Raw genomic sequence first — 12967 nt, forward strand, 5'->3', positions numbered from 1 at the left:
TAATCATCCAGCTTGGTCTGATGGAATTGCTGGGCTGCTCTTGATGACATCATCGGTGTTCTTCTGCTTCTCTTGATGGTCTCCTGCTCTTTCTTGATGGTCTTCTTCTCTTGATGGTCTTCTTGGGGCTTATGAGATCTGGCTCTGATGATCTTAAAAAGCCGGTGTGCTGTCCAGGGTTTTCCAGTTAGTGCTGACAAATGAAAACCCTGTGAATAAGGCCTGATGGTCTGCCGATATGGCCGAGTGGTGAGCTTCTGCTGCCTCCATCCTCTCGAGATTAAATGGTCGGGAGCCGCGCCGGATGTTGTTTGACTATAAGAAGAGGAAGCATAGGGATTTAGCTGGTATTATAACTTCTCATGACAGCACTGGATTACAGTTCAAAAAGAAAAAAGCTAATTCCAATATAAAAATTTATCACCCTAAGGGCAAAGTCAGACAAGTGTTTTTTTTGCTTGCGCCTATGTGCGCCAAAAAGGCACATCTGATAGAGCCATTGGCTCCCTATGATTTGTTCACATGTCCGTCTTTTACAGGCGCAAAATACTCACACATGTAAAAGAGATGACATCCGTGCGCTGGGTGGGTCCGTGCAACGTGGAAAGATTCCCCACGGGGAGTCCCCTTATCACTGAACACTGTGACAGCACTGTCACAGTGTTCAGTGACAAGGGGACTCCCTGTGGGGATGAAGCTGTCACAGCTGTCGCAAAGGACCATGATGCCATTCCATTGCTTTTAATGGGACCGTTGCTACTGCCGCTGGCCCCATTGAAAGCAATGCGATGCAGTCAATCCTCACAGTGACTTTTGTGGAAGGGCTTGAAATAGAAGCTGCTGTAAAAAAAATATATATATATACACCACCTCTCTGCTGCTATGCAGCTCTGGCACATGTTGTTGCTGACTGCCAGCACTGCTCTGAAGCAATTTCAGCTGGCCTGGAATTTAAAAATACCCAACTCCTAAAAGAGCTGTGTCTGATTGGCTGAGCGTTCAGCCAATCACAGGCAGCGCTCAGCCATTCATTGAATGACAGCTAAGCGCTGCCTGTGAGTGGTCACAGCGTTCAGCCAATCAGAGGCAGCGTCATTGAAAGCAATGGGCATGGAGCTACGGTCAATTGCATTTTGCACATGCATGCAACACATTCTTTGCTCAAAAAAGACGCTCGTCTGACTGAGCCCTAAGGCCAAGTACAGACGGCCGGGGAGGAATCCAACTGTGAGATCTCGTAATGGAATCAGACCTTGTTCCCCAGCAGAGACCCCTGGCTTACCTGTCCGCTGTCTTCTTTCTGCGCTGCAGATGTTCCGGCTAGTGCGCCGCCACACATGCGCAGTGCAGGGCTGTTGCACCGGCAATGATGCAGATCTGTGGCAACTCGCTGCGGGATGGACAGCTTCCATTGACTGCAATGGAATTCATCTGTGCGAGCCTCACACTAGAATAGGACATGCTGCGATTTTTTTTCCAACCGCCAGCAGAAAATCGCAGTTTATTTCCACTCGTGGGCATGGAAAAGTGTTTTACTTAGCATGTCTAAGGGCAGTATTTGCTGCGGGATCCAGAGGTAAACACTTGCTCCTGATCCCGCAGTGCAAATACGCCCGTGGACATTGGGCCTAAGACTACTCGCACACGGACAGATTTAAACTTGTGTCTCAGATTCTTCAACGGAACTCACATCAGCCGACACACAGACACATCATCCATGCGCTGTCCGATGTGCGGGACATCACACATTATCATGTGCATAAAATTTTATTTTTCATGAACTATTCATACGAGTAGAAACAAGTCCCCCGTAAATATACCCGGTCCAATCAATACGTTTAATTTGTCTTCAATTTTCTAACCAAAAAAATCGGTTCGAAAGTCAGATGGAAAAATCTCCCGTATGAAAGTGGCCTAAATCAGGTTACTGTAAGTTATCACTGATAGTCACAGAAATTCAAGTGTTCTTCCTAAATATTACAATCTAAACATTCAAGACATATACAGCATATACACCAAGGAAGCTGATAAAGGTGATATTAGATCTATAGCCCATGTCTAGCACCATAGTGAGGCTTAGACATATACAGTATATACACCAAGGAAGCTCATAAAGGTGATATTAGGGCTACAGCCCACGTCTAGCACCATAGTGAGGCATAGACATATACAGTATATACACCAAGGAAGCTCATAAAGGTGATATTAGGGCTACAGCCCACGTCTAGCACCATAGTGAGGCATAGACATATACAGTATATACACCAAGGAAGCTCATAAAGGTGATATTAGGGCTACAGCCCACGTCTAGCACCATAGTGAGGCTTAGACATCTCCCATTAGTACTACTATGACGTTATAACATACAAAGCTGAACCAATACAATTTCTGCTTATACTTACTGGTACAGGGATGTGTGGTGGTCGCATGTGCAGGGCTTGCACCATGTCCCAATTGATATGCCGGAAAAACTTCTGGGCTCTGATGTCACCGTGGACCCCTAAGCGTGTCGTAGGATCTTCCCGGAGGAGCTAGAAAGGTTTAAATGTAATCTTATAATTTGAACTATTATTACTGTCCTGGTCTAGTATAACATGTATTACATAGAGAATATATTCACCTTCTTGATGATGTTCTTCGCCTCGATGTTGGAGGCATTAAATCGTCCTCGATGATACTTGGACCTGCTGGTAACCATGATATTAAGAATGATACCTAAGGCATACCAGTCGATGGCAGCATTGTACTCCTCCCCGCTCAGCATCTCAGGAGCCATGAAGTCCGGTGTTCCAGCATATCCTGAGGCTGTGCGATCTCCATAGATGTCCTCGAGGGCCAACCCGAAGTCGGCGATCTTTAGATGGCCCGCTGAAGTCACCAGGATGTTATCCGGCTTGAGATCTCTGTGAAGTAGAGGAAACAATGGTTTATTCCCATTCATACTGCTAAGAGAGAATCTGTCCCATTAGCTGATTTACTTTATAAATATATGAAGATTAGAGATGAGCGAACGCGTTCGTCCGAGCTTGCTATTCGTGCGAATATTAGGGTGTTCGGGATGTTCGTTATTCGTAACGAACACCATGCGGTGTTCTGGTAAATTAAACTTTCTTCCCTGAGACGTTAGCGCTTTTTTTTGGCCAATATAAAGACAGGGAAGGCATTACAACTTCCCCCTGCAACGTTTAAGCCCTATACCACCCCCCTGCTGTGAGTGGCTGGGGAGATAAGGTGTCACCCGAGTATTGAAATCTGCCCCTCCCGCTGCTCGCTATGGATGCATTCTATATGCGCTCAATGGGGCCAGCGGCAGCAGCGCTGACCCCATTGAGAACATATAGAAGACAAATCCTTCTTCTCTGGCACAGCTGTAACAGCTGTAGCAGAGAAGAACGATGTTTGCCCATTGAATTCAATGGAACCGGCAATACAGCCGACTCCACTGAATGCAATGGGCTGCCGGCGATCGCAGGATGAATGGTCGGAAAGGGGTTAAATATATAACCCCTTTCCTGCAATTCATCCAGAAATGTGTTACACTAAAAATATATACCGGCGTATAAGGCGACAGGGCGTATAAGACGACCCCCCAACTGTCACCTTATACGCCGGTAATACAGTGGAGCAAAGAATAAAAAGCATTACTTACGTTTTTAGATGATCTGCGGCGCTCCTGCAGGCTGTCACTCCCTCCTGGTCCACGGCAGACAAGCTTTCTCCACGAAAGACTTTAAATCCCTGCCTCCAGAAGCACATGTGCCTTCAGCCAATCACAGCCAATGACAATGATGTCATTGAATGGCTGTGATTGGCTGTGTTTCTGGAGGCGGGGATTTCAAGCCTTGAAATCGTCTTATACGCCCGGTCGCCTTATACGCCGGTATATATTTTTAGTGTAACACATTTCTGGATGAATTGCAGGAAAGGGGTTATATATTTAACCCCTTTCCGACCATTCATCCTGCGATCGCCGGCAGCCCATTGCATTCAGTGGAACATGCTGTATTGCCGCTCCATTGAATTCAATGGGCAAACATCGTTCTTCTCTGCTACAGCTGTTACAGCTGTGCCAGAGGAGGACGATCTTTATGCTGACAGTGGGGGGGGGGGGCACTCTTGCCGCTATTGTGGCTTAATAGTGGGACCTGTGAACTTGAGATGCAGCCCACCATGTAGCCCCTCGCCTGCCCTATCCGTCACTGTGTCATTCCCATCACTTTCCAGAATTGCCCAGATTTTCACACATGAAAACCTTAGCGAGCATCGGCGAAATACAAAAATGTTCCGGTCGCCCATTGACTTCAATGGGGTTCGTTGTTCGAAACGAACCCTCGAGCATCACGGGAAGTTCGTTACGAATAACGAACACCCGAACATTTTGGTGTTCGCTCATCTCTAATGAAGATGTTACCTAATGTGCGCACAAACATTCAGAATTAATATATCTAAGTATGTTTTATATCAGATTCCAAACCATCTACTATAATATAATCTGGGATTACAGACCCGGCCTGAGTCCATCACACCTAAAAAAGACAAGAATATATTTACCGGTGGACGATGCCCTTCGTATGCAGGTGTTGGATACCGCATACAAGTTCCGCTGCGTAGAAACTGGCACGAAGGGGAGAGAAGAGAATTAGTATCCGGAGGCTGACAGAAAGCTCTGAAGAACACATAGTACAGAAGAGCAGAAGATCCACCATGTGAGGTTATTACTATAGACTGCAGGGATCACACATCTCATTCTTCATGCTACATGTTCTCTAATCCTATCTTATTCTGCATACTACAAACATGGGGATAAGGACTCCTGCACAGGGCAGCGCCATATGTGTTTGTGTTATAGATCAGTGGGCTCTCTGTGCGACACCCTATAGAGCCTCGAGAAGATATATCATCCACTGGAGCAATGCAATATAATGTTACATGTGGTGGAGCTTTTTTTTTTCTTTTTGCAGATTAATGGCCGCCAAACGGTGCCGATAGACAAGAACAGCCATTTCCCTGCTTTAGGTGCAGTCCTATGCAAGCACTGTGTGACTTAGAGTTATGTATAAGCGATGCTGCTATTACTATGTGAGATCCATGATCTACAGGTTCAGACCATATAGAGAGTAATAAGCCTAGAATTGGATAAAAGTCTTTTAACAAAGTGTTTCAGTACTAACATCCACTGGTGTAACTATAGGGAATGCGGTTACACCTCAGCCTAGGAGCCTTAGGGGCCTATAAGGCTTCTCTTCTCCATATAGGGAACCCAGTACTATAAATAAAGCATTATATTTGGGGGCCTTGTTACAGGTTTTACATTGGGGCCCAGGAGCTTTAAGTTACGCCTCTGCGTTAAGGCGTTAAGTGAAGTTGGGTGGCCCAAGATAAACTTTTGCACCCGGGCCCATGAGCCTTTAGCTACGCCCCTGCTAACATCCTATAAATGGAGAGTATAGTTGCAGCTTCTGAGTATAACACTCTATTCTATGTACAGTCCCTTAATGAATGGAGTCCATCATTGGAGCTTGTATGTGGGCAGTAAGGCTAACAATCTAAAGGTTCCTTTACACAGGACTACTATAGGTTACATAAGCGCCCAACAGCCATTTCATGAAGAGCCGCCCAACTATCGCCCCTGTGCTTTACAAGCAGTGATAGTCGTTCTGTGAATGGAGGCTGAGTGGTTGAAGATCATGCTGACCCGCCGCCTCCATTCACAGTAAACAGGCAGTCATGCATTGTTGAACGATTGCCGGTTTACACGGCCGATAGTCGCTGGGTTTTTAGTTCTGCTAAGTGACTCTGACCAGTGATCGATTTCTCGCTCCATACCCAGTATATGGGACGGCTATTGCCTGAATTTGCTGCTTCCAGCGATAATTGCCCCGTGTAAGGGTAACTTCACTCATGTACTGTCCTCTTCATGTATAACCTACAGGGAGATGTTTATTAGCTTACGACTACATTACCGTGCACAGGGGCTGTCGAGACACCCCTTCCGCTGTAGAAGTTCATCGAAGTCTCCGCAGTTGATGTACTCCATTCCGAGCAGCACCAGGTCCTGCAATACAGAAGAGCGATACAAGAATGTGAATGTCTAGGATCAAGTTACCAAATGATTGCAGCGTCTTCATTCTATACAGACAGGAACTATCAGAGGTTGATCCAGGGATTATTCTGACCGCCATTATGGAGTCGGGAAGGAATTTTCCCCGAAAGGGCTAATTGGTTTCTGCCTCCTGGGGTTTTTTGCCTTCCTCTGGATTAACAAGGCTGACCTAGATGGACCTTGTCTGTTTTTAATGGAATCATTTAGTCTACTATATAATGTATGGGAACAGTTTTACATTTGTAAGTGTGGTGAAATGATAAAACGCACTGATGCCATTATCCTGCAGATCTTACTGTGACACAACGTTATTCTGTGGGTCGGTACAATAATGGCGATTAGCACGCTTATATAGTTTTTATTAAGTTTTACTACTTTTAACCTGAAATATTAAATTTTCAAAATTCTTGGCACCAGAGGGATATTAATTTAATTTATTTTATGACAACCAAACTGTACTGATCTTTGATTGGCTGCAGTTATCATGTGGTTTCCTGTGACATCATCTGTCACAGCAATCCCCGAGAATGCAGCGGGCTCCAGGGCTGGATCCCGGAGGCTGCAGAGGGGTAAGTATATCTCAATTTATTATTTTAATACAGAGGGTCTTATTGAAGAGGAGTTGTCCAGTAACTGGGCAACCCCTTTAATTTCAAGTGACACAAGCTGCCATTTATCATGCTATGTGAGAGACAGTTACAAACTAATTACAATGAGAGCAGCCTGTATTGTGGAGAGGGGGGTCTGCAGACCACCAGCTTAGGAGCCTGGTTGCAACAGCAACAATTCAATACCATGATGCCCTGAAAATAAGACCTTGTCTTATATAAATTTTTGTTCCTAAAACAGGCACAGGGTCTTATTTTCGGGGGATGTCTTAGTAATACTAAGCTAGTAGCCGTGGTCCGGGTTCCTCCCGCTAATTTGCAAAGTTCCGTAGCTCCGCCGGGCTTCCTGCACTCCTTGACCGCTGACAGATCATCATTTCCTGGCTGCAGCATACCTAAATCCCACCTCCAGGAAGCGATGGCTCTGATTAGCCAGCGAGCACTGCTGTCAGCCAATCACTGCAGTGCTCTCTGAACCAACGCGATGGCTGGTGAGTTCAAACGCTGCGAAATTGTTACGGAATTTCAGCTACAGAATGTGCACCGACATTCCCCAACAATGTGCAGTACATGTAAATGAGAGGGCTTTTAACAAACCCCATTCACTAACAATGGACACAACCTGCAGTGGAGGATAGTCATGCAGCATGCGTCATCTGTCACAGGAAAGTCATGGATCTTCATTGTGGATTTCATTCAAGGTAATGAGTGACGTCCGCAGTGAAAATCAGCAGATTGGCCCCCGATGTTTGCACGTACCCCTGTGGTTTGCTTCTATGTTTGTATTTGTTTTTAAGTGGTTCAATTTGTGTCTCTAGAACTTTGATTAGAGTTCTTACACATGTGTAGCACCCAGTTTTTGGTATTTTCGGTTGTGCTTGTTACTGTTGTTCACCTCGACATCCATAGACTCACGGCTCCCATATCCCTGTACAGATATACTAGGACATTAATAAGCATAGCATTGTACACCTACAAACTGAATAGCAGGCATTCATTTTAATAAAGGTATTGTATATTTAACGGCTCCTCAGTGGAAAGTGGGGCCCATTGTGACTATTGCAATGTCAGCCCAAGATCTCGGTGTATGGAAATGTCTTACTGTGGCACGGCTCACAGATACTTTGTATCACTACAGCATCAGGTACATATACTGGTGTTTGTTCATTTGGAAGTAGTCATAAATGTACCTTTGTCTGGAAAGCAAATTGTCCATGTAGAAGAAAGGGGCTGCCAGATGCAAGTTGTAGCACCCGCCGCTCCACCATCACGCGGTCCTCTCCTTCGGTAAGCAGGCTTCTCTTGGCGATGACTTTCACAGCAAACTTCTGCCGAGTAGAGTTGTCTTCTGCCAGCACCACCTAGAAAAACAGTCATTTATGAAGACTCTTTAAAGAGGACAAATAGAGCAAAAATCCTAAACTAATCTGAAGGTTGGATTCACAGTGCAGGTTTGCAGTGCGGATTCTTCAGCGCAGCTCCATAGCAATCTACACTACAATGCATCTGGATGGAGATCTGTGTAACAGTAGGGAATTACATGTTATGTAGTAATATTAATGCTGTGTGCAGAGCAAGAAACATGTGAGGAGAAGACGCATTGTAGTTCCATCTTACTAACAGGGTCTCAGACAATGATCATGCAGCTTTGTCATCATCAGCCTCTTGTAGGATTCTACTATATTAGAAGTATCGCACGCGCTCTAGACTTTACATTGTGGACCGTTGGAGAAGCCAAAGTATAGAACCTCTTGTATCAGAACAATAAAGCAGAAGAGCCTGAACACATCACTTCAGTGTTTTTCGAGCCTGTTTCACATTCCATGTTCTGTATATGCCGTGTGCAGGCACATCCTAATGCCATATATACATGTGATAGTCAGTCCGTCCAATAGTGCAATCCATATTTCAGCCCCATTTGCGGTGATGAGAGGATTCACCTATATGCTCTCCTCAGTCAGTAAGTAACGGCCGTTTTCTGTGATTGTTTTTAATTCTCTATATTTCCCCTTCTGTGATGCATTTATATTAGTGTAGGGACCCACTACAACGCAAGGAACCGTGAAGTGGTTAGTGGGCTCATGTATCTTGGCCAACATCCAACCAATGCCTTGCATATATTATCTATCATTCACATGCAGCGTGGCTTTAAGACTCCAGGGGGAGCCCAGGGGGGCAGTACCAATGTGGTTCACTGATGGAAGTGCAGGGCAACCCGCCAAATTATTATGGCGTCATTAATAGGTTGCTGGTCTGCATGGTGAACTACATATATCAGAATGGTCTGGCACTTTGTATCCACTCTGTGTGGGAGTATACACCAAGCAGCCACCCCCCTCATTATCAGGAGGCAGTGTGAGTGGTGGTCTCATCAGTGTATAGGTGTAACACAGGTGTAATTTGCTCCCCCATTTGGTAGTCAGCCTACCTGCATGGTGAGAGGAGGATGCATCTATATGCACTCCTTACTCAGTATTTTACTATTAGTAGAAGAGCAGAGAGCGCTGACAACATTGTAGCTGCCTGGGTTGGTACTACAGACAGTGAATTCAGGGGGAGCTTTGCCTGCAGTACCAACCCAGGCCTCTGTATTATGGGCAGCGCTGTCTCCTCCCAGCACTGCCAGCAGGCCCAGTGAATAGCTGTATTTACTGCATAGCAGGAGTTTGGGGTTCATATTATGTCTGTATAACTTTTTATTCATGTATTTTTGGGGGATGAGACCTAGAAATGTCAGCATTGTGTTTGGGGTTTTTACAGACTTTACTATGCAGCATAAATCGCTTGAGAACATTATACTCCGGATCAGCACGATTAGAGCAATACCAAATTTATTCAGTCCTAATGTTTTACTACTTTTGTAAAGAGGGGCATACATTGAACTCACAGGGCCCGACAGCAGAACTCAGAATTAAATTAGGGACAGCATATCTATAACAGCGGCTCAGCTCTAGTATACCTCTAATACAATCATATCATAGAGATGCTAGATTCTACACTGTGATAGTGATTACAGTGCTGTTACCTCCAGTGATCACATGTGACATCTCCTCTGATTGATGACTTCTGGTTTCGTTTTTGTTCTTTGTCTGGGCCCAGACAGCCACTAAGATTTCTTCTTGCCAAGATTCATCCCTGCACATTCCCCATCCTACCACTAGCTCTCACTATCTCTCCATAGTATTGGTGTCTCCTCTGTGGCCTCAGAAAGTACTGCTGTGCCCTCAGTGTATCCCTACAGACTACTGGCGTCCCCTCTGCGGTGCCACAAACTACTGATGTCCCTTCTGTGTCTTCCCTTTCCCCTTAAAGGGGTTGTCTCGAGGAAGCAGTGAATTTATTTTATTAACCAGTCCCCGTAATTAAGCATACATTACTAAGCCCCCCTGTAAATGACTTTTCTAGCTGGTTTCTACTTACAGTTCCAGCGTTTCAGCAACTTATAAAAATTTTCCTAAGATGGCCGCCGGCTCTTTTCCCATCGCTTGCTGTAGCCCGACGTGCGCGCTCCCGAGACGCTACCAGCTATGTCTCCCTGACAACCAGACGCCCCGCAGCCGCCGACCGGACCCCTGGATTGAACGCGGCCGACCACGGCACACAGTCACCCACCGCCAGGCAGCAGGTAACCGGCGCAGCCCCCCCCCCCGGCACAGCGACAGCCCCCCCGGCACAGCGACAGCCCCCCCCGGGACAGCGACAGCCCCCCCGGCACAGCGACAGCCCCCCATCACAGCGGCAGCCCCCCCGGAACAGCGACAGCCCCCCATCACAGCGACAGCCCCCCCCATCACAGCGGCAGCCCCCCCCGGAACAGCGACAGCCCCCCATCACAGCGGCAGCTCCCCCCGGCACAGCGACAGCCCCCCCAACCAAGCGGCAGCCCCCCCCGGCACAGCGGCTGCCCCGCCCCGGCGCAGCCCCCCCACGGCACAGCGGCAGCCCCCCCGGCCCATCACTTACCTGGGCGGCAGGACGGCAGGACGGCGGGACAGCTGGGCGGCTTCTCGGGACAGCTGGGCGGCTCTGCACCTTCCTCTAACAGAGGATGGTACAGAATGGCCGCTCCAGCGCGCTCCCGAGCAGTGACAGCTCGTCTGCGCATGCGCAGAACAGCTGTAGCGGGGAGCACACTGAAGCGACTCGTGCTGAAAGGAGAAGACCGGACTGCGCAAGCACATCTAAAAAAGCAAGCTGCCAGCGAATTTAGACGGAACCATGGAGACGAGGACGCTAGCAACGGAGCAGGTAAGTAAATAACGTCTGTATGGCTCATATTTAATGCACGATATATATTACAAAGTGCATTAATATGGCCATACGGAAGTGTATAACCCCACTTGGTTTCGCGAGACAACCCCTTTAATGTCTGACTAACAGGTGCAGCATAAGTTTCTTTGTAACCTGCTGGTAGGGGGCGCTGCTCTCTCAGGCTTCTTATACACAGCTGAGTGTGATCTCGGGTTGTGAAACCCAGACTGATATTGCACTCATCAACATGTGATTCACCCACGGATACAAGGCATTTTTCTTTAAAACCACCTCCCATCACTTCAGGTAGAGTGCAGGAAGGAGGTGGAGAGGAGAAGGCGGCTTCTACACTGATGGATCCAGACCAGCAGGAATGTAAGTTCAAGACTTGTAAAGGGGAAGGGATGTCCGCCGAGGGACAGGCGGCGGGTCCTACACAACCCGCAGCAGTGACATCGTCTGCTTACATTGGAGACACATCATTGTTTTCAGACCAGAAATACTTCTTTAAAACAATATATATAATTTTATGAGAATTCCTACATTCAAAAAACCATCACATTTTTATTTTTTAACAGTCGTCTGTTTTTTCAGGACAAGCTGCAGTTTTTAATGGTATAACTTTTTGGTTCATAGATCGCTTTTTATTCCATTTTATGTAAGTTGTGATGTACAAAATTAGCCATTTTGGGCAATTCATTTACATTTAATTCAGTTTTTACCAGGCAAGTTTTAATTTTTTATTTATTGAAGTTGTTATGAATGCAGCAATACCAATTCTAGGTGGTGGGGGTGGGGGTGGGGTTAATTTGTAAGTTTTTTAAATAAGGGACAAAAGTGGAGACGTTTTTTTAAAATAGTTTTTACATTTTTATTATACTTTTTTACACTTTTTACATTTGCTCTTTGTGAGACATGAACTTCACCAGCTTTGAGCGCTGATAGAACGCACAGCAGGCCTTCAGTATTGCCATGTATTCTACAAGCCTAATGGACCCTACCTCTGCCAGGGCATAAATGGCTGACTTGGAGGTCATTGTTAGGCATCTGCATAACATAGCAACTGATCAGAACCTTGTGATGGCATCACGGGGGTCCGATGTGTGCCAGAGGAAGCCTCCTTCCCTGTCAGCCCTTTCAGATGCTACAGTCACACTGACCGCAGCATCTAAGTGGTTAAACTGCTAAGATCGGAACTAGCTCCATTGTTGGCAGTCAGTGCAAAAGCCCATCTGACTGCTGACAGCTCAGCTTTAGTTATACCATAAAACCTGTAAGTCACTGTGGTCAAAAGGTGCATGTGTGGCCACTAAAGGGTTAACAATAGATTTTGGAAAAGGTTATAAATATTAGTGCAAAAATGGGTAAACCAGAAATGGTCAAGAGAAATCACACTGACATGTTCATGTGAGGAATGCCAACCACACTATATAGATATGTTGTAGTGTGATTCATATAGAACCATTGCAGTGGTAGGCGTATATTAATACTTGTCAATTGGCCTGAAATGTTCGGGAGAATCTAGGAAGAGAAGGCAAATCACCCGGGCACTGAACCTATGAATTACACTCGCCTCTCTCCCTCTGCACCCCTCTTCATTGTTGGGCATTGCTGGCAAGTGAAATGAAGTGCAAGGAAGGAGAGAAGAAAATAACGACCGGTCCGGGGCTTGTATTCAGGTCTGTATAAGGTCTGTGTGATGTCAGAATAAAGCAGGGGAAGGGTGACGGCTAGTCTGGGGGTCTGTATAGAAACACAGAAGACCACATGGTCCATGTCTACCATTGTAATATTTCCTTATCATTATTCTTTAAATGGGTCCTATAGACTGTATTAAAGGGGTTGTCCCGCGGCAGCAAGTGGGGTTATGTACTTCTGTATGGCCATATTAATGCACTTTGTAATATACATCGTGCATTAAATATGAGCCATACAGAAGTTATTCACTTACCTGCGCCGTTGCTAGCGCCCCCGTCGCCATGGTGCCGTCATGGAGCCAGAACGC

The 12967-nt window shown here is 46.3% G+C and overlaps 1 protein-coding gene across 1 annotated transcript; it reads right to left on the minus strand.

The window, feature by feature from the left end:
• Positions 1–212: 212 nt before the first annotated feature.
• On the minus strand, positions 213–9780 carry LOC136627088 (protein kinase C delta type-like). The gene is made up of 6 exons (XM_066602033.1): positions 9737–9780; positions 7902–8072; positions 5964–6055; positions 4552–4614; positions 2403–2903; positions 213–315 (listed from the first exon to the last, which is right to left on the minus strand). Exons 2-5 carry the CDS (start codon positions 7977–7979, stop codon positions 2600–2602), a joined length of 537 nt encoding a protein of 178 aa, XP_066458130.1. The 5' UTR covers positions 7980–8072; positions 9737–9780; the 3' UTR covers positions 213–315; positions 2403–2599.
• Between the last annotated feature and the right edge of the window lie 3187 nt (positions 9781–12967).

Source organism: Eleutherodactylus coqui, chromosome 5 (genome assembly GCF_035609145.1).
Source record: "Eleutherodactylus coqui strain aEleCoq1 chromosome 5, aEleCoq1.hap1, whole genome shotgun sequence".
Classification (NCBI taxonomy): Eukaryota; Metazoa; Chordata; class Amphibia; order Anura; family Eleutherodactylidae; genus Eleutherodactylus; species Eleutherodactylus coqui.

Excerpts from the sequence above, each read along its gene's own strand:
- LOC136627088 (XM_066602033.1), bottom strand. The coding sequence starts at position 7,979 with ATGGTGGAGCGGCGGGTGCTACAACTTGCATCTGGCAGCCCCTTTCTT. Across the intron at positions 4,615-5,963 it reads CTCGACAGCCCCTGTGCACG|TTTCTACGCAGCGGAACTTG; the intron begins GTAATGTAGTCG and ends CCTTCGTGCCAG. Across the intron at positions 2,904-4,551 it reads ACGAAGGGCATCGTCCACCG|AGATCTCAAGCCGGATAACA; the intron begins GTAAATATATTC and ends TCTACTTCACAG.